The sequence below is a fragment of the Anopheles merus genome, chromosome X (genome assembly GCF_017562075.2).
Source record: "Anopheles merus strain MAF chromosome X, AmerM5.1, whole genome shotgun sequence".
NCBI classification, from domain to species: domain Eukaryota; kingdom Metazoa; phylum Arthropoda; class Insecta; order Diptera; family Culicidae; genus Anopheles; species Anopheles merus.
Window position 1 is genome coordinate 2,798,582 of NC_054081.1, and position 23,837 is coordinate 2,822,418.

General features: G+C 51.0%; 1 protein-coding gene across 1 annotated transcript; it reads left to right on the forward strand.

The window, feature by feature from the left end:
• The first annotated feature begins 413 nt into the window (after nt 1-413).
• Nucleotides 414-23,380, forward strand: LOC121590408 (frizzled-3). Its single transcript, XM_041910068.1, has 3 exons — nt 414-1,534; nt 20,261-20,500; nt 20,575-23,380. Exons 1-3 carry the CDS (start codon nt 1,295-1,297, stop codon nt 22,534-22,536), a joined length of 2,442 nt encoding a protein of 813 aa, XP_041766002.1. The 5' UTR covers nt 414-1,294; the 3' UTR covers nt 22,537-23,380.
• Nucleotides 23,381-23,837: the final 457 nt, after the last annotated feature.

The following is a 23,837-nucleotide window of genomic DNA, read 5'->3' on the forward strand; positions in this document are numbered from 1 at the left end:
AAACGTAACGTGCTCGATTACAGGGGTTTTCAGGGGCATTAATAGTATTCTCAGATTTCCTATTTTTTTCGCAATTGATTCCAATGGGACTTGGTCTAACGTCTTTGGTCTAATTTGGTCTAACGTCCTTCGTGAACATGCCGGCCCTATACTGGCTTTCGAGACTTGTTTATAAGTACCAAGCAGCCGAATAGATAGTCAAGTCGTTGATACTGGGAGTCGGTCCATTCTAGGAATTGAACCCACGGCGGGCATGCTATTAAGTCGCGCGACCTGACGACTGTACTACAATCCCACCGTTTGTTTGGGTGATTAATGTTCAATTACGTATGCTATAACATATTTTAATTTTTTTTTCTTCTCATTTTTGAAGAAAAAAACCTTTGTAGCTTCAAGCAGGTAAAGATATAACACAAAGTAAAGAAAGGAAACACGATTCTTTCTAATCATTAAAATATGGGAAAATGTTTTTTTCTGAAATATTGCAAACGAAACCTCAACAAGTTAATATAGAACAAATTCCAACGAGCTAAAATTGGTAGATCATCTTTTTGACCAACATGTACGCTTAGCATGCCGCATGCGCCCGCAGTTCGTTTGGCCGAACGCAACCCGAATCGGGCTGCCGAACGGTCGAGCGTCGGCCGAAGCGTTGTTTGTTGTGCTCTTTCCTATATACACGGTTGCGGCCGGCCTGACGCAATTCAGTCCCAGCGAGAGAGCCGTAGCGCAACGCACTGCACGGACCACGGTGGTGCGTCTTTTTGCCGCCTAGCTTTGAAGGCCGCTTTTTTCCTCATACTCGGTTCTCCGCACACGGCGAGCCGATACCGACACCTGCGCGTTTGCCCTGGGCTTGAGGCTTAGTTTGGCCTTTGACTTGCGACAAAGCAGTAAACAACGTACGCGGGCAATTGCGCCAAACGACAAACTTGCTCCAGATGGTGATGGACTCATCGGTTCTATCGTGCAACCGTTAGTGTGTGTATGTGTGTATAATGTGAGTTTGACTATAGTGAGGTGTCCGAATATGTGCGGCGTGGGAGTGTGTTAAACTTGTTCGCAAAATGCCGGCACTCCGGGCGAAGGTGTCCGGCATCCGTCTGTCTAAATGGGACGCGCTCGTCCTGGTGTAAACGTCTGCTTGGTGATCCCTGCTCCGTAGTGTGACAATAATTTCGAAACAAAAATACACAAAAAAACAACAGGTGTACGTTGCGGTCGGGAAAAGGCTGCGTGCTGAAGATCTAACCCTTCATTTACAATTTTTGGTGTTTGGTGCGAACCGGGCACCATGCGTCCGGAAGTGTTGCTCGTGGCGATCGTGACGGTAGTGTCGTTCGCGGCGGGCGAAGAGCTACGCTGCGAGCGTATCGCGGTCGGCGCCTGTCAGAATCTGGTGTACGATATGACGATCGCGTCCGCGCCGGAAACGGCCCTGCAATACCTGTCGTCCAGTGTGCCGGTGCCGGGCGGCGGTGTCAACTCGACGGCAGCCGGCTCCGTCCGGACGTGGCTCGACGCAGAACGACTGGTAAGTGTACTGCTACCGTGCAGGTACAGGGTGGGACCTTCGAGGGGCCTGGGAAGATGATGGACGCCTTCACAATCAACCGTGCCAACCAACCAATCAACCCCGAAACTGGCGTGCCATACCAGCAATCATCAAATGGATTTGCAGTTGCTTCATCTTGAATTTGATGTATAGAGTTGTGATTTGGTCTAAATATTCGTATTAACGTAAAGAGGAATGATTCAGGAGGAAATCTCCAATGTAAGATACATCTCATACATCCCAAAGACGTTGATATGAACGTTAGGTTCAGATTTTGGACAGGGGATAGGCTATACTTTGGTTAACTACATCTAATGGTAAAATTCTTAGCATTAGCGCAAAGACACCATGGTTGTGGAGGAAATATCTAATGTCAGGAATATCCCATACATATGGATTATCTTATTTATTTATTGTTCAGTTGGGGTGGCCAATATGGAAGATCTTCTTTTCCATTGAAGTTGATATCGCTAGTTCTAGTTAGATCCAGATATCTGTTCCGATTAGGACTGGGAATGGGTTGTTTTTATTCAAGTATGTCTAATGGTATAATTTTCCATAATAGAGCAACGACTTTAGAGTTCTGGAGGAATTTTGAAGTATCCTATACAAATAAAAATGATGGGTCAATGATTAAATCGATCATAAGTGGGCATTGGGAACTCTGGAACTTTCTGGAGAAAAAAACCCCAAAACTTCCAGGATCATTTACAATCGAATGATCTTTCCCATACCTGCGGATATGAATGGATACCATAAAACGATAAAAGGATATTAACATAAATTGATAAAACATGATGTTCATTGTAGTTCCGTCATGGCCATGATCTTTAATCTTTCTCGTCCAAAGCCAATCCAACCATGCAGAATCCTGTTCAACATCTAAATCCTCTATTTATGACCGTTTATCCACATCGATAGAGTATGTTGTGTGCCATTCTGCCTACTGGCTCCGCTTTCGTCAGCCTATAAAAGTGCGTCCCAACTCGCACGGGATCAATAAAACAAGTCGGCTTAACCTCACTCCAAGCGCTAATTAACGGTGCAGCATAAAATTTTAATGCAACCCCAGTTAGCATCACCTACCCCCCCTTCCCCCACCCCCACCATGCTGCTGTTTAATTATTCTCGTTTATGATGGGCCAGCGATGGACCTGATCGAAGTCCATTAAACACGACCAAAGGCACCACGATACACTAAAACCCTGCGCTGTTCTCTTGGCGAGGGATTTGCGAAACTACGCAAATCCGTTGAAACGTTGAAAGCGCGATCGGCTTTTTTTTATTGGAAAACCTCGGCGGGGTGCCCCACGCACGGGTTCAATAATTAAGTCCGACGGAAGGGGAACGCTTTGGCAACTGCAATTGGGCGTTCGTGGGACGCGTCCGGCGTCTGCATCCCGGCCTGGATGGCTCAATCATTGCAGTGCCACGCGCGGCGATTCAAGGCTCTAATTAAATTATTTTTTACCACTCGGATGCATATGATGCACCCGGTCGAGCCGCAGCGGAGCAGCGTCGGCGACATCCTGTGGATTTTTATTGCCCTCATTAATGCCATTTGCATTCTACCGCGCCTGCGGGCTGCCTTCGCTGTGCGAAATAAAAGTTGCAGGATGGGCAGCATTATTGGAGTTTAACTGGGCGCTGATCCTGCGATGAATTCTTCAATTGCCGGACAGGCTGGCACTGGTCGTAATGTAATTCCAGCGGGAAATAAAAGTTGCAGGCACGACAGGATTATTGAAGTTTAACTGGGCGCCGATCCAGGGTGCGATGAATTCTTCAATGTAATGGTCGTAACGTAATTCCTGCGGGAATTAAAAGTTGCAGGCAAAACAGGATTATTGGAGTTTAACTGGGCGCTGCTCCGGGGTGCGATGGATTTTTTAATTGCCCGGCAGGCTGGTTGACACAGGTCGTGCTGTTGGACGTTTTTGCGACATTAAAATAAGGCAGATCATTGCATTTGTTCGCCCGCCAACTCCGTGTGATCGTTCGGGACGTACGTTTACGACATCACGGTAGCTGCTACTACGCGAATGTTTGACATTTATGATGAGGGGGATGACGATGAGGGAACTCATCGCTTTACGAGCGTATCGATACCACCGCCAGACAGTTTCTACCGCGGTAGCGACAATTCTGATGACTCTTTCCCGCCTTAACAACCCCCTGCAAAGCATCATTTGGCGCTTGTTTTGCAAACCCAACGGGCCAAAATCACATTTCGTCACACGTTCATCTTTTCGTCCGACTAAACCCCGTCTCGTCCCGCTCGCCCAGCTCTCGCACACACTCGCGACAGAGTGCGCGTTTGCTATCCTCTTCTGGCTGGCCCTTTCCAGCCCTCCTGCCACACCTGCACACCGCCGGCAGCGTACCGATTTATTTGAGTAGCTTTGGTTTGTTTGCACCTTCCGCCCTAGCCAGCAGCAACCCCTCTCACCGCATTCCGATTCCGATTGCTCTCCTAAATCTCCTGCGCCGCACAGCGCGCTACCGCCATCACCTTCCGATTTTGTGCGTTAATAGTGCGGCTTCCTTTATCGGCTGGTTGTGTTCCTCTACACCGTGCTTCTTTCTTTCTCTCTCTCTCTCTCTCTCTCTCGCTCTGTCTGTCTCGCTCCCGTGTACCGGTTTGCGGTTTTCGGTGCCCCGGCGAGGCGATGGTGGCAGCAGCGTCGGCGGCAAAACATCAAACGAAATTATTAAAGTTCGTTAGAGCCGTTTGCGCGGGCCTAAAGAAGGTGCGCGGGCGAGACCTGCACCTGAGATATGATTTTTTGCCTTTCGCTCCTCTCTCTCTCTCTCTCTCTCTCTCTCTCTCTCTCTCTCTATCTCTATCTCTCTCTCTCTCTCTCTCTTTTTCTCCTCATGTTCACCCCTTTTTTCTGCTTCTGCACTCTACAGGCCTCTGGTGGCTAGTTGCATTCCTTGTCTCTTTCCTCTTACCTGTGTGTGAGTACACGCTTAGACCCAAAAACACGCCATCCATTGGTTCCGGTCAAATCTCTACAAAAACCTTTTTTTCGTGCCGGGTGTTCTGTCCGACTTTTCCACCCTTGCTCATCTCGGTTTACAATCTACCTCTCTCGCTTCACCCACCGAATCGAATCAATCGCTAGTGCGGAGCGTGTGCGTGTGTGAGTGTGGGAGGCAGATCGTCAATTTCAACTGTTCGTCTTTCATCGTCTCCTCCAGCGCTCCTCGAGGGGAGGAGGATTGCTTTTCCGCTCCTTGGGTGAGCCCGAACTCTCTTGACCACTGATATAGCCAATGTTAATGCCGTTGTTTATTGCCGCGCGCCGTTTATTGTGCCGTGAAATCATAAACCCAATGTTATGGTTGCGATTAAACGTTCCAACGACGATATTAAATTCCATTTTACATATACACGTATATCCTCCGCCCCGAGGACGGAGTACTGCTTTGTTTGCATGTACGGTTTGTACCAAGCCACACGGACACACGGTGGACCCCGGTATGATGAACTGTTTTGGAACCCGCCCGTTCCCGATCGGCCGCCATTGATCACATTCTCACCTCCGTCTGACGGCTGGGCCCAAGCGAAAGCCGGAAAAGGAGGCAGAACGACGGCTGGTAGAAGAAACCGCATCACGCTGGCGGCTTTTAAGAGGATCACCACCGCGAGCGCAGCAAAGACCCTGAGCCGCTTAACTGCCGATGAGACTGTGAAATTTCACAAGTTTCGCTCCAAGATTCACGCTAAACGATGGCTAGGGGGGAGGGGGGGGGGGGGTTGTCCCAGGCTGCCGGGACAAGCTTTTGTTTGCTCGCGGGACGAGTTTGTACACCAGACCCGAACGAACCCGTCGGTTAGCACCTCTCGGGACCGTCGGCAAACATCCTGGCTCGGCTGGCTGCACACCGCCCTCAAGATCCGCGTCGGTTTGGGGCGCTTTTGGGGCTTTGATCTTGGCTAGGGCACCGCCAGAGCCACCATACTTCCAGCCCCGCTGCAGAGAAGATGTTTTAGAAAATTAGCACTAATAGCTGGCTATCCTGCCCCGGTACCGGTCCGCGGCCTAATGCGCCCTCGCCGATGGGTTTTAATCCTTTTTATTTTTATTGGAGCTCGGCGCGATCGATGCGCAGTCGTCGAACGCAGGCAAGCGAGTGGTCCGGCAAGGAGATTATAAGAAGAGATCTTGTATGGCGTTAAACTTCTGCCCAGTCGCCAGTTTACCGGTGCAGCTACCCGGCAGAGACATTCACCAGTGTCTGTGAATCGATTGAACTGGTATGCTATTCCACTGCAGACAGCTAAAAATAACGCCTTTTAGTGTATTTAGGTCCGGTTGACATTACAAAAAAAATAACAGCATCTTGACCATCTCGTTTGTTTTACGACTATAAGATTCAACCGTGCAAAAGGAAGGAACAAAGAGTTGTTGTTATAGCAATGCTAATTTTCACACCTCGACGAAGGTTGTGTGCTCGCTCCTCGCTGGACATAAAACCGAGACAAGCTCTGGCATCCAATGTAACAGGCCAATACAGCATACGGCCTATGTACGTGCAATGCGGTATCATTCTTTCCCTGGAGCTTTTAGTGTGCTTGGGTGTTCTTCGACCCACATACGATCACACACACACACACGGCACTGACACGATCATAAAACTCGCAGTCGCAGTAATGATATGTACGATCATTTATTTAAATCCTGTCTGGGAGGTAGAAGCAACACCACAAGTGTCCCTGATCTTTGCAGTGTTCGCCTTCAAGCTCTACCTTGCGTAAGCATTCTGCGTGATAATCCTCGGAGCTATAAAATGGACGCTCGAGGTTACTTTTACTGCCTGGAGAGTTTTATTGCACCGACATCCTGCCCGGTCGGTGCAATTTCCGTCCTTGTAGTTCGTATTGTCATCATGCACCCTTTAACATTCAACATTCAATGATAGAATAGTTATTGCTTGAGATTCGCTCTGAGATGTTTTGGAGTTCGATATCCAATCGTTTTTGTTCTCCAATAATCGTAGGCAAAAGAATGCTCATATTCAATAATAAAAGTGATCAAAGGACCTATTCTGTATCCATTGGAAACAACAATTGGAAACGATCGTAGAGGCTTTTCGAGGTACAGAATATTATGATTGTTGGTTTTACGGGTTAGGTCGTCAGATGTTACGCAAATGACATCCGGCCAAATATTTTCTCGCACAGCTCAGAAGTGCGTGAAAATAGATTCATATCTCAGGTCGTGTACTGTACGTTTATAGTCGCAGTTCCCGTGTCTCATAGACCTTTGAAGTTATTTCTGCACAACAGCGCATCTGCGTGCAATATGTCGCCCCTTTTCTGTATGGCAGCGTAGGTCGCGTCGCGTTCCTCGTCATATCTCAAACAAAGTAAGCTCATATTGCACGCATATGCAACCAACTTCAAAGAGGTCTAGGGCCCCTGGAAACATCAAACTACAGCACTAACTTCCGCTGCACTAAACTCTACAGAGAAACAAAGTTAGAACAACGTTAAGTAAAACATCCGGTACTAACTTTAACAACGTCGCTACCTATAAGTTGTTGTGATTCGACAGAGGTTTGATATTCGGCCCATAACCCTCTTCTGTTTCCCCGACAATCAGTCGAGGTATGGAGTTGCAGGAGGCGAAGGAGAGGCTTTTAATAATGTGCAATCGACTCCGACTCGGAGCATCGGTTCTAAATCTGGTGTTTGCTGCACCGACTGCACCGAAACGACTCCCTCTCCATCACTATCAGGCCGGCCTACCGTGTTGCTCTACCAGGCACCAGAGTCCGGAGGCCGGTGGGAATGCTATCTTATCATTGGCGCTGCGTCTTCTGCTCCCCATTTCTCAATCAAACCTCCCCATCTCTCCTCATCCACCCCTCTGTAAACCCGTACTCTGCGCATCGATTGATTTCTTCTTCAAATTTATCTTTACTGTGTGTGAGTGCGTGTGTGTGTGTGTGTGCGAGTGTGCGTGTGTGCTTTTTTTCGCATGCCGCATCTTCACACCCTTTGAATCTGTTTGTCGGTACGCTCATTCCATTACCGGCACACCGGCACCCCGTACGGCTACTTTTTTTTATCTACTCTGGTTTCTTCCTCTTATTTTGTAGGCACTTCATACACGTACACACACACACACACACACACACACACACAGCGGCACATACACAGACACCGATTGTTCGCCCGCAATCCGTGCCCGCACTCAATGGCAAACAGCAACAGAAAAAAAGGGCGGCACGGAAATGATGCCGACAAAAGCGCACCCTCTCAAGGGGTTCGATGCGCGGTTTTTGCTCCGGAGTTTGGGGGGGGGGGAGGCAGACTGAGCGGGTGACACAATAATGGCAATAGATTTCTCTGGTCGACCTGCAACAGCCCCTCCCCGCCCCCTACGTCACCTATCTCCATATGTGCGAATATTTATGCAATACCTTTGCCCAACTCGTCTTGCCACTCGTCAGCACCGTTCGCCCATGCCGGTTCGTGTGTTTTATCTCATTTTGATGTTGTGTTTGTTTTATATTCTTCAGCAAACTGCTCCCCCTTTCCCCGCAGAGGGGGACCCTGTTTTTCACCCCCCCCCCCCCCCCCCAGGATGCTGAGATGACGGTATAATTGCACGGGGCATACACGTATTTGTCGATGATGGTTGATTATTGATATTCCGTGACATCAAATAATGCGCACTCCCAACGGAGAAAGAGAGAGAGAGAGAGGGAAACCTACTTTTCTTTTATCAGTTTTTTTGCGTTGCTGTTTAATCAGTTTGTTTTGCTTCTTTACTTTATTAAAATAACACTTCAAAAGGACCTCACACACAGATTGCGGGGCCGCCACTTTATTTTGCTCACGTTACACACACGTTTGTTTGCATTTTTTCTTCTTTGCTTTTTACAATGCATTACTAATTCTTTTATCACATTTGTTGTGTGGCGCGCGTGTGAAGGCAGCTAGAGACTCTCTTTTCCCCACACGTTTCTCATTCGATTCCAATTCACCGCCAGCGTCGAACGTGGAGGGTAGGAAGGGAAGAAAATCAGTGCGCGCGCGCTCCCGGAGAAGTGTTGTTTTGTGTTACCTCTCTACCTAGGCTCGAACATGATCTCCCCCCGCATCCGGCGCGCGGAGAGAGAGCCGATCGTCGTCACGCTAATGATCGTACCATTCGAGCGCCGTAATTAGAGAGCGTTCATTACTGATTTTTCTCTCACTTCGATCGCTTCACTCTGCGCGGCTTCCTCCGCCTGCGTACTCGAGTGCTCGGCATCGAGTGCGCACAGAGTACAAAAACTGGACGACCGGTGCCGAATCTCGAACACCTATTGGTAAACACGGCTCAGTGCTTTTCGTGTGTTGTGTGTGTGTGGTGCACACTAACCTAACCGCGCCCGACTGAAAGGGTATGCATAAATCATAGTAGTAAAAAAGATTTTGAAGGCTTAGGTAAACATAATAAAGCAACATTGAGATACAGGCGGCCCGTGGCCCGTAATCCTCTTTCCTTCTACTCTATCTCTCTCGTGCGCGCGCGCACACACACACATTTTCCCTCTCTGTATACCGCACATACAGCCCCCCCCCCCCCCCTTCTCGTTCCCAATTTCAAACCCTCTTAAGGGAATTCATAAGCCGGGCGGTGTATGTTCGCTGAAGCGAACGGCTGTAAAATTATTTCTAGCACAGCCGATATCTTTCCCCGAGGGGGCTCAGGGATTTGCGCGCAAGTACACCTTGGAATGGGAGGGGAGGCACAAGGTAAAGGAAAGGAACGGTACCGAAGCAAGGGCTTCCATAAACCCTTTTTTAGCACACCCGTCCCTCCCCAACCCTTCCGCGCTTGGAGAGTTTTGTAACTTAAGCGAATCGTTGTGCAAAAATCCGAACCTTTGCCAGCATTTTGCGAAAGGGAGGATGCGGGGGTAAAAAAAAAGGGAAATAGAGAGAGAGAGAAAGAGAGAAAGAGTGACAAAACAAAAAAGGGAAATATTTGCGGACGAGGACCCGGTCGTGGCCCGTAACGCCAGCTAGAACAACCGAGCCCAGCGGAGAGAACGGATCTAACGTATGCACACAGACATCGGCACGGCCGATCACCTTTTTAACCCCTTTGGCGAACAGTGCGTCCCTTCCTTTGCTCCCCCCCCCCCCCTCCCCTTCCTCGTGCCCACCAGACCGTGCGCTGTGCGGAATGGGGCGGAAAGTACATCAAGGGAAAAAATTCCGCCCCGTCCGCAAGCGGGACGGCAAAAAGCGTCTTTGCTTGACTTCCTTTCCTCCGGGCCGGCGGGCCGAAGAGCGAGCAGCCGTGGCAAATCGGGTAATCGAACGCGAGAAGGAAAGGGATAAATAAAAAGAGCGAGAGATAAAACGAGAGAGAGAGAGAGAGAGAGAGAGAGAGAAAGAGAGAGAAAACCGCTCGTACGATGAAGTGCCAGGCAGACGAGAATGTGAGAAGGAAGGCGATAGGGGCTCGAAAAACGTGCCAGAGTGTCGGTTTCGTTCTTTGATCTTTTGATGCTCCCCGGCTGGGAGCCCTTGCTACACTCTTGCGCGTGCACACACACACATACAGACACTCAGCCACACATACCTTTCGTTGTACCATCTCTTTTCCAACCGTCCACAATCTTCTCCGTCCACGATCGCAAATTGCTTACCTTTTACTGCTTCTCCTCCACCTCAACCCCACCACCCAACATCCATCAGCGATCCCGTGCGTTTCATTCTGCCAGGCGTAACCATCCATCCAACAAAAACCCGCTCAAGAGCGATCCCGTCCACTTTCCGGCCGCTTCATGTTGTGTTTTTTTTTTTTTTTGCGCGCGATCCGCACTATGGGCGGCAACCATCTTGTCCGCTGGCCGAGCGGACGGACCGAAGATGCATTTGCTGGTTCGAAGTGTACCCTAAACGTGTGAATTAATAACGAGAAATGTTTGGAACGATATATGAGACGGATTGCTTGTGTAAATCGAGTGATCGAGTTGAAAAGAGTGTTAAAATTAGCGCTTCTCTTTTGAGAGTGTGAACTAGCTGGCAGTAAAAGCTGTGTGGGAATGCACCTGAGCTCACTAAAACTCCCATCACTCAATTCTCGCTCAGACATCACCTATTTGCAGGACGTCAAATGTGGTTTAAAGTTTTCGTTTTAGAAGATCTTTCGTTTTTTTTTTTTTCAATTACCCTTAAGATCTAACGACACACCTCAAATTTGAGCTATCGAGACCTCAAGTGAGCTCTCAGAGACCTCAATTATCATGACAGGGTTGCATTGCATCGTTACAGTTCAAATGTACTTGAGCTCGCCAAGATTGCAAATATCTTAAGTCTTGGTAATAGCAGAGTGACATAACTGCGCCAAAAGCACGCAAATGAAGAGCTCTCCCTCTGAGCTGAGCTCAGCAGAGTGCTCGACGTAGCCCTCTTTCTCGCATGACCAGCACAATTGAAAGGCTGCGGTGTATTTGATTTATATTTTTAATTACCCCCCCTCCCCCCCTCTCTTTTGGCAAATTTTTGACCCACTCCTTCCTTCCCTGTTGGTGGCATCAACCTGCATCTGCAGCTCCAGTTCCGTAATTCGATCGCACTAATAGTCGTCCGCTTGTGGTCTGCCGCCTGTCTGCCGGCACTCCTTCCCGAGTTTGTTCTCAGCTTTATGCTCACTTCGCGTCCACCTGTCCTAATGCATCGGTGCCCCGTCCACTCCTGCGGGGAACTGTCATACCCTAGCTCGTACCCTTGTGCTTGCACCCTTCCCCCCTCCTCCCCCTCACATTCCATGCTGGCTTTTGCTCACCTCCCTTCTACTTCTTTTAATGGTTCGCCTTTTGCTTGGGATTAATTTTCTGGCGTCCGGGGGGGGGGGGGGGGAGCGGGGGAGAGGAACACTTTTCTCTCTCCATCCTTTTTCTTCGGTGCTCGTGTTTCTGTGCCCTCTGCGCATTATTTCTGCCTCTCTTGCGCTTCCACCACTGTCTGTCGCTCGCTCGATCTCGCTCGATCGCTCTTGTATCGCACCAGCTCGCCCCAGCATCCAGCGGCGCGCGATGCTTTTGAACGATTCGGGGTTTGTTTCGCTCCATTACAAAGTGCTCTGAAGGCTGAGCTTCGAGCGAATAACGACACACACACACACACAGGAGGAGGGAAGAATAAAATAAAAGGTCCGCGAAAAAAGCGATGCATAAAAGAAGGGAAGGAAGATTATCGTACAACCGCACGCAAAAGGGGTAGCAGCGGAGGCTGGAGAAGCGGCTGTGAGGTGCGGCCGGAGCTCTGTTAAACCTTCTGACCGCTCCCCCAGGGGCCCGGCAACGGCAATACGGCGACAGCCCGAGCGAACGTCGAAGATGATGCAGTAGCGACCCCGGGGTAGTGCGGTAATAATGATAATGTTGTTCTCCCCTTTTCTTTCCCGTTTTTATCCTTTCGGTGGAATTTTTGTTTTTGTTCCAGTTCTGCTGTTCGGTACGCCGCACAATGGTTTGATGATGCGGTCGGCCGAATGCCCCGACGGCCGGGACGCGCTGCAAGCAATTGACTGAGTGGATGATGGTTTTTTTTTTTTTTCAAGTAATTTTTGTTTTGGTTTTGTTTCGAAAACCCTTCTGCATGGTCCATTTTGCCAGTGAGCAGGGGTTTTGTTTTGGATCGACGCATTCCGATGCGTTTCGGGAAAATGTTTTCATTTTGAGCATCTGTCAAAATGGATCTGTTTTATTATTGTTCGCTTAGTAGTAGCATCGTACAATAGTAAACCGGGAGCTGTCATTTTTGACAGCGCCGCTGACATTCGCCATGCATCAATAGTACACACAAGCACATGCGTACGAAACGATCGGCAAAAAATAAAACAGCACCAGCCTCCGCCAACCACCAAACGCACAGGACATTAAATGAATTCCACCGCAATGCAGCGTTTAATGCATTGTGCGGCTTCCGCGAGCCCTTAAAATGTTGTCCACCAATTTTGACGGCAGCGCGGCAATCCTGCTAATAACCCTTTTCCTTTCGACCATTTCGGCGGACGGCGTTTTACTTGTGTACGATCGCCCCGCCAGAGTGCCTCGTGGCGTGCCTGCGTCCCTCTGGTACGCCAAGCGGCGATCGGTTTGGAAAAATCGGAAACTGCCTCACTCGTCACACAGCTCTTGGCTCTCTTTCGCGCACCTCGGACGTCGCGTGTGTGTGCATTTTTATTGCTTGCTTGCCCTTCATCAAAACAGCATTTAAAAGCCCGTGCGCACTCGGGACACGGGGCAGACGGCGAACCATTTCACTCCCCAGTGCAAAAGATAACTCGACCGATGGGGACAGGAGCGGAGCGTCGGCAACATCAAAGCACGATCGGTGACCGCGCACAATCGTCCGGCTCGTCAATCCTGCCATCCGCACAGTGCTCTGGACCAGACATCAGCGTCATCATCGTACCGGTATTTTGCAACATTTCAAGCGATTTAATTCTCGTACCAACGATTTTCGGCGTACTCTGCCGACTAATTATCCGACATCCTTTCGGACATTCCCCCCCCCCCTCCCCCGGGAAGGTGGAGGGCGCTTTTTGTCATTCGAGCGTCCAGAAAATTACAGTCAACAGCAAACTCCGGCCTGGGCATTGGGGGGCTGCTGTTTCGATGTGCATGAGGATTTGTTTGTGTTTACGAGATGAAGAGAGAAAAAAACCCTCCTCAAAGGGCTAAGAAAATCCACACTCCACCACTGGGGAAGGTGGAAGAAGACAGTGAGTGAGAGAAAACCTGAAAGAGGAGCGCGAATGATAGACAAATAAACAGCACACGCGGCGCGCGGTGGCTTTGCGCGGTTTTCCTTTGGAGTGTGCGGCATTTTCCATATGTGTGTGAATGTGTACTTTCCCCTGAAATGTGATGGGTGTTCTGGAGAGTTGGGGAGAGGTGGGCGATCTTATTTCCGTGCTCGGCAGGGAAAACGAAGTGAAAGATCAAACGACACAAGTTCGGGAGATTCTCACAAGTTCGGAATTGTGAAAGAATTTGGTTGAAAATTGGAAATTGGAGGCGTCTTAGAACTCTCGGGCATTCTGGGACTATAGTTTAGATGTTACAAGCTGTTAGGAGATGATGGATATTTTCAAAAGAGATTCCATTCCGCAGACGTGGGCAATGCTGTCTTAATTCCAACTCTGTCTTTGGAGCCATTCTAATATCTTAGGACCTGCTGGACTGTTGGGACATTGGATTCAAGGGATCTTGTCGAGAAGAAATTCAGTATCTCTCCCAGACCGACTATTCCAAAAATTTGGATGCACAAAATGTGTCTTTCAAGCACTTTATCTCAAGCTAGCTTATAAATACCAAGCGTGCTGCTCGAGCAGAGTCCCCAGAGCTACTTCCCGAGGTTGTCTTCCTCAAATCGCACCAAAAAAGACACTTTTTCAGCAAAACCAACCCAAAAAAAAAACACCTAAACCTCAAATGGAGCGGAACTCCCAAACTGGCTGGCCGAGCAGCATCCCCAACTGTACGTCCCAAAAAAGGTGGTACGGTGGCGGCAGCGGCGCTAGCCCGGGACCGGTTAGATTAGAGAGAGTGCTTTTCGAGGTTCCGGCGGCGATGTGCGTCAGATAAGCGAAGTGCTGCCGGCCCCACACACATGCATGGCGGGCAGCCAGGCGAACGTAAGTGCCGCCACCAGCACCACGGCGGTGCGTGAATCTGAAGAGGCGGCAAGCAACAGCAGCAGCACCGGCACTTCGAGATGCGCGCATCGATTCACGATCGAATTAATTTGTGTATGTGTGTGTGTGTGTGTGTGTGTCGAAATGGTGCGCGCCCGCGATCGCTTCTCGCTTTCTGCTTTCGGTCTCTGTTGTGCCTTTGCCAGCCTCTGGAGAACTTTAGTTCCACCCGCACAACCGGACGGAGTGCCGTTTCTCGCACTCACACTGGTCTGCATTTGGCTTCACTTCTGCATATCCCCGACGCACTAACGTTGGGAACAGCTTTTTGGGGCATGCAGGCGCGTGGTGAGATAGTACGAAAGTCATCAAACCGTTTCGGGGTTCACTCCTCAACTCTCTAGCTGACAGCGTCTCCGGTGCGTGAAGCGTAATATCAGTGACTGACTGATTCACAGCCCACCGGTTGGACACATTCAACCTCTTATTTTTTGGTTGGATTTACTTAATAATGCTCATTTGTTTCTTTGAGCCTGGTGCGGTTAGTTAATTGGCCAGATAGAGCGCTTTACGTGCGTTGTCGTGGTCGTCCTCGAGCGTTCAGTGCGTCTGGACGACCGCTACCCCCGTTAGCGTCGCTACCGCTAGCGAGGTATGTTAAGTGGAACGTACTCTCGCGGCAGAGAATCGTTTTTTATTTTTATTTTTTGTCTGTGCTACGATATGGGCGGGATCGGGCAGGGGCGGAAACAGGTATTGGGAAAGATGAGAGAAACCGCCAGCGGCCCAGCCAGCGTGCTAATGGAAAAGCATACTCTTGCTGATAAGATTACTGCACGTGCGTGTGAGTGGTTATGCTGTGGCTCGAGGCACGGCCAGACAACACACACTACTGACGTCCCTCGACCGGGCGTTCTTACGGCGAGAGTCTTCGCGACGAGTCGCGCTTTGGGCGTTGCAGGCGCTTGTACAGGAAGAACACCGTGGAGCACGTACCAACCGTACCGCGAACGAAAGTTTGTAGAAGCTTGGATGAAGTTTGAGTATTTTGAACCCAAGCGGATATGTTTGGGATATGTTGATAAATATACTATGTACATTAAAGCTCTTTGCCGTTACTTCAAACTCCAGAACGTCTAGATGGAATGTCTAGGGTAGATGGAGTGTGTTAACAAGGTTCTGAATGCCTATTGACTCATCTCAATATAGCGCATCATCCTACATAACTGGGAATTCTCACTCTGGATCAGACGAAGCAGAGCAACTAATTGAAGATTAGAAATATTAAGGAAGGATACCTTGGGAAACTGTTTGCCTGCCTGATGCATCTAAGGATATGTCATAGGATGACTTCCTTGCCAACTGACGAGTATCTCGTGAATATTGCTTCTCAAATGTCAATGTTGTGACATCATGACCAATGCATTGATCATTACAAGACTCTACCTCCAATCGAGCTCTGGATGTCAACGCGACCTGATGACGACCTCAAGCACAAGAATAACAACTCTGCAGTCTAAGGTTCTTTCTCTGACGAAAGCTCAAACTATTGGCATTTTGGTGTACAAGACAGCCCAAGTTGATTGCCATTCTATAACCTTCTTAAACCATCAGAGTCAGAACGCCCCGTTCAGTAATTGATGATGGAAATCGATCAACATGCCGCGGTACCGAGATTTTCTGACAAACCCCCAAAATGCTCAAGCAAAATCCGAACAACCCCACTCCGCAAAGCTTATCCGGCACTAATCTTAGCTGCCGCCTCCCCCCGAGAGCTCCAGAGCAGCCACAACAAAAAAGGTCTCGCGCACCCATTGTATTAATTGTTTGCGTATGCGGCTTTTCTCCCGTCGACTAACCCGCCGAAAGTGCCTTATCCCTTGTGGAAGCTGCGGTGGATGTGGTTTTTCCTTAATCGGCTCAAGACTTGGGCTGGCAAGACTCGACTGATCGGAATTTAATGAACCCCGGCGAGTGGATTCAAATGTGCGAAGGGTGGGAGGGGGGGGGGGAGTATCAGGGCGTGCGCGATAAGGGCTGGCGTGCCTGGTGGGGTAGACTTAGTCAGAGCTCAGGCAGAGCACGAGGAAGAGGAACTATTGATTAAAAGAGTTGAAAAAGCCAAACACTCACACACACAAAAGCGATCTCCAACCTCATCGAAAGCAATCGAAAAGAAAGGGCCTTTGAACAGGACCGCAGGGATTGACGAGCGCAAGAGTGAGAGAGAGAGACTTTGGGGACAAGTGGGCTGAGGGCTGGTGCTCAGAAGAAGAAACAAAAAATCGGATCATGGAGCAAGAATGGGGCAATGGAGCAAAAGGCAGAAATCTCTTCGGTATTTTTTTTTCTTCTCCTGTCCCCACCACTGGCACGCCATCCGTTCGGCAGGCCGTCCGTCCGGCAACCGCAAGAAAGCAACACAGACAAACGGCAACAGACACAACAGCACAACGAAAAAACCTCGCGAGAAGATCAAAATAAAAGAAGGCAGTGAAAAAAGCATCAAATGGGTGGAAGCGATGTAAGATCATTATTTTATCTCTTTCATCTTTTCCCTCGCGGGCCCCATTCCACGGACGAAACGATCGGCTCCGAGATCGGAGAGGTTAGTGGGACGGAGCAGCAACAGAAGAGCACGGGGGGAAAAAAAAGGCACAACGATAAAGCAAAATGGTCGAGGAGGGCGCAGCAGAGCGGGCGCGCCGGCCTCGCTGTGCCAAGGGGCCCGCAAACACGCGTTGCGGATGCGCAAGGGGATCTAGGGTAAGAGGAGCAGTGATCCAGGCAGAGAAGAAACCGGTTGCAGAACCGATCTCGAAGCCGCCGGTTGGTGTTATAATAATTGAACTTAATAGACCATCATCTCATCATCATTACACCGCGATCAGACATCTAAAAGGGGAGGCATGAGCCATGACGACGACGGCGACTGGGGCGATGAGGACGCCTCTCCAGGCGAAGGGATTGTATTGCGGGGCGGGAGGGTGGTTGGAGGACAGAGAGAAGAGTGTTGCACGCTGTGCTCGAGGGTAGGGCGGAACAAATTGACACCGGCGCAGCCTAGGCTCGCCGCCGCGGTGGAAAATTGCGGGCGATCGAGGCCCGCAGGGGGAAACTCTTGGACCTCTTCGAAGAACTTCAGCACATTGAGATTTTTTGCCAGTCAGGGGTAAAAGCGAAAGGGGGGAGGGGGAGTGCGGTTTTGGATACCTTCGGAGTAATGAAAGGCAATGCCTGGCACTGTGTTGGACGGAGTCGAGAAAGCCTGAAGAAGCCTGAACAAAGCTGAAGATGAGTTGTTGGGCTTGTGAGGAGGTCCTGCGAAGATCTTACTTCTTGGTTGAGTGTATTAGAATGTAGTCTGCAAAGCGAGACAAAGTCCTTAGATCTCTGCGAGTGATCCATGAAAATTGAACTCCTGCAGATCTGCGTAGGACCTCGCAAGTTGGCAGATTTGATTTGCGAGACAGCATGTTTTTTGGAGACGCAAAGAATATAAACGACTTTCGGTGCCTAATCGGGAAGCTTAGTCAAAAAGCCTTTTCTGCGATAAGCACCGATGGAGACCGAACTTTAATGCCGCAGACTGGAGTCACTTTTTGTTTTGCCGTACAGGTCCCCCCCCGCCCCCAAACCATGGAGCCCCAATCGACCCACCCAAAACGTGACAGGTTTCCTGACCGGTCGGAGAGGGCTACATCTCATCGTTCCCACTCGCTTAAATTCTGAGATTATAACCATCGGGCATCAGTGTTTAAAATTCTATACCCTCACGACGACGGCGACGACGGCGACGACGCTCCCTCGGCGCGAAGTGCTCCGCGGCCGCAAAAGGAAGCCAGCCCCGCCATGGCGGTGGAATGGAAACCACCAAGATGAAAGAACGGTGCCGCCAAAACCCGTGTGCCGCGCAGCACAGCGCACGGGAGGGCATCATCATCGTCATCCTCAGCAGAACGGGTGGCGTGCGGCTTCGACGTTGCCCACTTCCCATCCGCAACACATTACACCCCGTACCATCGCCGCGGTATCGGCGTTTGCGTCTGGTTCCATTCCATTCTCCATTTTGCTGTCCGTCCGTCCGTTCGGCGGGCGAGAACGGAGCATTAAAAAGCATTGTGGTTTGCTACGTGGAGCTGCCAACCCGCCAGCCAGTATGCTGACGAACCTGAAGGGTTATGATCCGCGCGCGTGTGTGTGTGATGAGAAGCTGCAGGAAGGGAGGATAGGAGAAAGCGAGGGAGAGAGAGAAAGAGGGTGTAATAGCATTATTATAATACATCATTCCTTCCATCCACTTCGCTAAGCGCGCATTAAGCAAAGGGAAGGAAAAATTGCGCCGCACTCCGTTCCCCCCCCCCGGCTACCCGCAAGCTACATTCTTGTGCGCGTCGTGGGCCTGGTAGCTCGAGTCCGTTTTTGTTGTCCTCTCATGCAAACTCCCTTCCCCGGGGCTTCGGACATTCGGTGTGCCCGAGTCCCGGCAACTGATGACGCTAATCATTTCGACTAACGTTGACAATAGGTACACACGGCCGGGCCCGTTGGGTCCGTAATGAGTGCCCGAGCTTATGCGAGAATTGAGACATTGCCGCACTTCTTCAACTCCATCTATTCTGTACTTTGTTCTGTTTTTTTTTTATTGGCTTGAGCTATGGTATTTGGTCCATAATAATGAAAAGATGTACTGCGATGGACGGTAACGTGATCTCCATGGTTAGCATTGTTTGTTCCTGCTTGTGCGGACTCCAACAGCACAATTGAAAGAAAAGTTCGCCCTGAACCTAATGCAGGATGGAATGCTTGACTGATCACATCATACATTCAGATTTTCAGACTGCACTGCTCATATCGCAACAGATCTGAACCAAAGAAGTCATCTTGTTTGCTGTAGCTAGCAGCAGGCTTTGTATCTAACAACTTTTACCATTGTTTTCACTAAAGTACAGCAGCACGATGAAAAGAACCTTCAAGTCATAATTTCCAGCAACCAAATAGGTAGATATGAACTTTGAATGCAAAACGGAGAACCATTAAGGGCACAAGATATATTGTGAGGCATATTCAAGATGCACTAAGAAAGAAGTCCATCTCCTCAATACAGGTAATATGGGTTCTCTGGAAGTTTTGATTTAAACTAACGGCATAGACATTTACCTATTACTGCTTAAGGGCACCTATCTCTGCTTGCTGCTTGTCATCAGCTACCGTTTGCTTATGTCAAATTTGGTTCGACTCTGAAGTGCGTTTTAAACAGCGAGACACACGGCAGTAGGACTAATTCAGGAGTTGGAGCTTCTAAACGAGCAAATTACGAGTATATGCTCTATACTTCTTCACTTGAAAGAATACTCTCCTTGAAGCAACCATTTGGAGATGTGTGGGCTTATATTATTAAACTGTCATGCTACGCAGCACCCTTTTGAACTAGCCTGAACCATGAAGTATCACTCTAACGATTAAGATCTTTATGTATGGTACAAACTCTACGTTGCGGCTACCGTTTCCCAGTTTGCAACTTCATAGCGTCCTATTGGATGCTAATTTCTGGCCACTCACCGCATGCTGCTCTCCTCGCAAGCGGCATCTATTTGGAGATGGGGATTGCTCGGCTCTGTAAATCGGATCAGATGTAGCGTTTTTACATCAGCAGTTATCTGAATTGTATGTACAATATGTTCCTTCCTTGCCATATTTTTATCAAAGTTAGTCGTTCTAAACACTGCTCAAGGATTTAAGTCGATTTCAATGACTCAGGCAGTAGTCCAGTGCCAGAGATATGTGTCATCTGATACCGTATTCGTTAAGATCCATACAACTGACAACCATTCTAGCTGTAGATCTGATCCTTGATCGGGGTCTGCAGTAGTAAAGAAGACTCGAGTAGGATCTCTGGGCACTAATTCTTGAAGCAAAACATACGCAGACATTTAGCAGAAATTCTGAAGTTATCTCTCGCCTTCCCAAACCCTGTCGAGTCTTCCCATTTGCGTTCTCCTCCTTGTAACAGTGTTCCATTATTACTTGCTGTACTCGACAGATCACCTCCCTGAGGCCGGTAATCGATTCCGGCTGCTCGAAGCAAGCCCTGTTCCTGTTCTGCTCCTCGCTCTTCCCGCTCTGCTCGCCAACGGCCCCACGGCCGGTGCACCCGTGCCGCTCGCTGTGCGAGCAGGTGCGCAAGGACTGCTTCAGCGATCCGGCCCACAGCAAGCTCTGGCCGGCGTATCTGGACTGCCGCGCCTTACCACAGCCCGAGAAGCACGAGCTGTGCATGCAGGTACGTTACTCGGTCGCATTCTCGACTGCTCTGTATACTCACCCTCTACGACTCGGTCCCTATCATCCACACAGGTGCCATCGGACGCAACGGGCAGCATCAAGCAGCGTGCAGGTCCCTCCGGCCCGACCTATCATCTACCGGTGGCGACGACCGGTGGTACTGCTGGTACAGCATCGCCCCCCACCACCCACGACAGTGTCGAGTCGGTCGTGAAGGGATGGTCGATCTCGAACCTCACCTCCCTGCTGCAGCAGCACGCGGCAGTGGCCGCCGCCGCCGCCGCAGCCGCCGCCACCGTCCCTGCCGGTGCTGGAGGAGTCGCTCACACGGTGATCGGTGGTGGTGGTGGTGGTGGTGTTGGAGCTGGCTCTTCGACAGCCACCGCCGGTGGACAGCGCTTGGTGGACGGTGCCAGCTGGACCGATCGGATCAACTCGCTGCTGCTGCCGAACGGACCCCTCCCGGTGGACGGTGCGGGCGGCCCAGCGCCCCGGAGTCCCTGTCCCGCCAACTACAGCCTCGAGTACGACCGGTGTGTGCCGCGGTGCGGCCCCACGATCGACGCCCTGTACAGCCAGCGGCAGAAGGAGCTGGTCGAGCTGTGGACGCTCGTCCTGTCCGCCGTCTGCTTCATCTTCACGCTCACCTCGCTCGTCTCGTTCTGGGCGAAGGCGTCCAAGCTGGAGTACCCGGACCGGCCGATCCTGTTCATGACGCTCTGCTACAACCTGCTCGGCCTGTGCTACCTCGAGCGCACCATCCTGCACAGCCCGCGCCGCCTGGAGGCGGCCGTCGAGCTGATGCTGCTGGACGCGCCGGGCCACCACCCGTCGGCGGCGACCGCCACCCACCTGCGCTCCGACTGCACCATCACCTCCCAGTGTCTGGCGTACTACATCCTCAAGCACTATCTGCTGCTGAGCGCCAGCACCTGGTGGCTCATCTTCGGCCTCTGCTGGTACCTGAGCACCGCCAAGCAGTGGTCGTGCGAGGCGCTCGAGCGCAAGTCCGGCCTGTTCCACGTGCTCGCGTGGGTCGTCCCGTTCGCGGCCCCGATCGGCGCCCTGCTGCGCGGCCACATCCAGCGCTTCGAGCTGACCGGGTTCTGTACCGCGCGCGGCTTCACCGAGCTGCCCGTGCTGCTGCTGCTGCTGCTCGGCACCGCCCTGGTCAGCTGCGCGCTCGCCGCCCTCGCCCGGCTGCGCCACTGCTGGAACCAGCGGGCGCCCCATCTCGGGCGCGTCTTCGGCCGCGTGCTCCTGTTCGCCGTCTGCTACCTGCTGCCCGCCCTGTCCGCCACCGTCTGCATGATGCTGGAGCGCGTCGACCACGAGCTGGAACCGTGCCCGGCGGGCGGCGAGCCCGGCGACGGCTGCGTCCAGCGGGTGCAGCCCCACTTTTCCCTCCTGCCGACGGTGCTCCGGCTGGCGCTGACCCTGCTCGGGGGTGGAAGCGTCGGCGTGTGGCTCTGGTCCCGCCAGCCCTCCGACACCGAGCTCGGGCCCGGCGGGAAGAAGGGCCCCGCCCAGCCGGGCTGCTACAGTGCGGCGGCCGATCTGATGCTGCTGAAGGGGGGCGGCAAACCGCGCCCCAGCGGGCCCCTGGATGACTGCAGCATGCTTGGCGGGGGTGGGGGCGCCGGTCGGCGCCTCGAGCACCGGTCGCTCGGGGAGGCGGGCGCGCCGACGGTTCGGCGCGAGGGCCGCTACAAAGACGCCGACCGACGCCGCAGCTCGTCGCGCAGCCTCAGCGGTGCCGCCAGCCCGTATCGCAGCCGGACGGTGGACAAGCCGAAACCGAAAGCCGCCCAGAAGGTGTGCTACACCTACCGGCCGTGTGCGGGCGTGCTGGCCGAGCACGGGGTCGGGCTGGTGCGGACGCCCGGCCCCGATCTGGCCGGGCCGGTCGGGGCGAGCGAGCACGGGCAGCGGTCACCGTACGCGGGCGGCACCGTCTCGAACGGGGGGTACGTGCCGGTGCGCGTCCACCGCAGCCTGCGCACCGTGCCCATGTCCATGATCACGCGCATCTGAAGCCATGCCTGTTGTATATACAGAGGAGGGAGGAGAAGGTCGGCTACCGTCGGCCCTGTTTGTGAAAAGCTTTAACTAGTTTGTATGATCCTCGGTTGCCCCGCAAAGGCTTTACCCACTGTGTGTGTGTGTGTGTGTGTGTGTGTGAATAGGTGTTTAAAATCTCGACTTACTTCGTAGCTGTAAGCGTACCGTTTACTGTTTAGTCCTTATTTATCGTAAAATTAGATGTTCGTGATTGTCGATGTATTGACGAGCGGCAATAGGGGGACGTGGACGCGTGCCTCAACGGAGACTGGGGGTGATGACGCGTCTACTACACGCGCAGGATTTTACTTGCGATCTTCGATGCATGCGAGCATGCGTGTTTAGGGTTAGGGAGTAGGAGATTCAACTGTAACTGCGCATCGGAAGGATAAACCAGTTGCTGTGGTTCAAGGCAAATGTAGCAAAGTGTACAGTTTTAGTCTAGATTATGCATTTCATTCTTGTTCTTTTTTGTTGTAGTCTACAACCCGTCGATTTGTTGCAGAATCTTGCCATTTCGTTTCGCATCGCACCTACAGCCCAAACCCAAACTGCTGTACATAAATTATTTGACAACAAAAAACATGTTCGTTTTGGAACAAAACTGTCCCCCCTCCGCACACTCGCGTGTAAGTTTAGTGTAAGATGTTGTACGGCAATCGTCTTGCCGTACAGAAGGGTAGACTTTAGTTGCGGATCTCTTGCAAAGAGAGTGCATTTTTTTTAAACATTAGCTACTGTTAAGCGAAAGGTAGGATGGATGTGTAGTAGCCCTAACAACAAGTCAGAGACTGAATAAATGAATCCTTTTAGTAAACACAGACTTCAGATCGTGTCACACCGGAGTGTTGCTTCAAACATCCGTAAAAAAAAAAAACAAACAAACCAGACTTCCAAACGTGTTTGGAACGGATGGGCATGTTATAGCTGCAGTAAGTATAGTTGATTTAAAATAATTTTAACAAATAATAAAAAGTAATGTTTAGTGTCAATACCGATAAATACAGCGAAATAAGCTGTTTGGTAAATCTTTCCTGTAGGGGCCTACAGCCTAAAGGGATATTTATATTGCGGAAAATTCAATCAACGTGTTGCTTTGGAGTAGTGATGGGTTTAGTTGGTAAAGATCCGGAGTTTACTCTGACCCGACTTAATTTCGGAATCGACTCCAGAAGGTAGGTCCGCCAAGCATTATCAGGAATCGCCTAGCGTCGTTGAGAGCCGTTCGGAGTCGTTTGGAGTCGTTCGGGTTCGGCCAGAATCGAAGTCATCCG

Excerpts from the sequence above, each read along its gene's own strand:
- LOC121590408 (XM_041910068.1), top strand. The coding sequence starts at position 1,295 with ATGCGTCCGGAAGTGTTGCTCGTGGCGATCGTGACGGTAGTGTCGTTC. Across the intron at positions 1,535-20,260 it reads GGCTCGACGCAGAACGACTG|ATCACCTCCCTGAGGCCGGT; the intron begins GTAAGTGTACTG and ends TGTACTCGACAG. Across the intron at positions 20,501-20,574 it reads AGCACGAGCTGTGCATGCAG|GTGCCATCGGACGCAACGGG; the intron begins GTACGTTACTCG and ends TCATCCACACAG.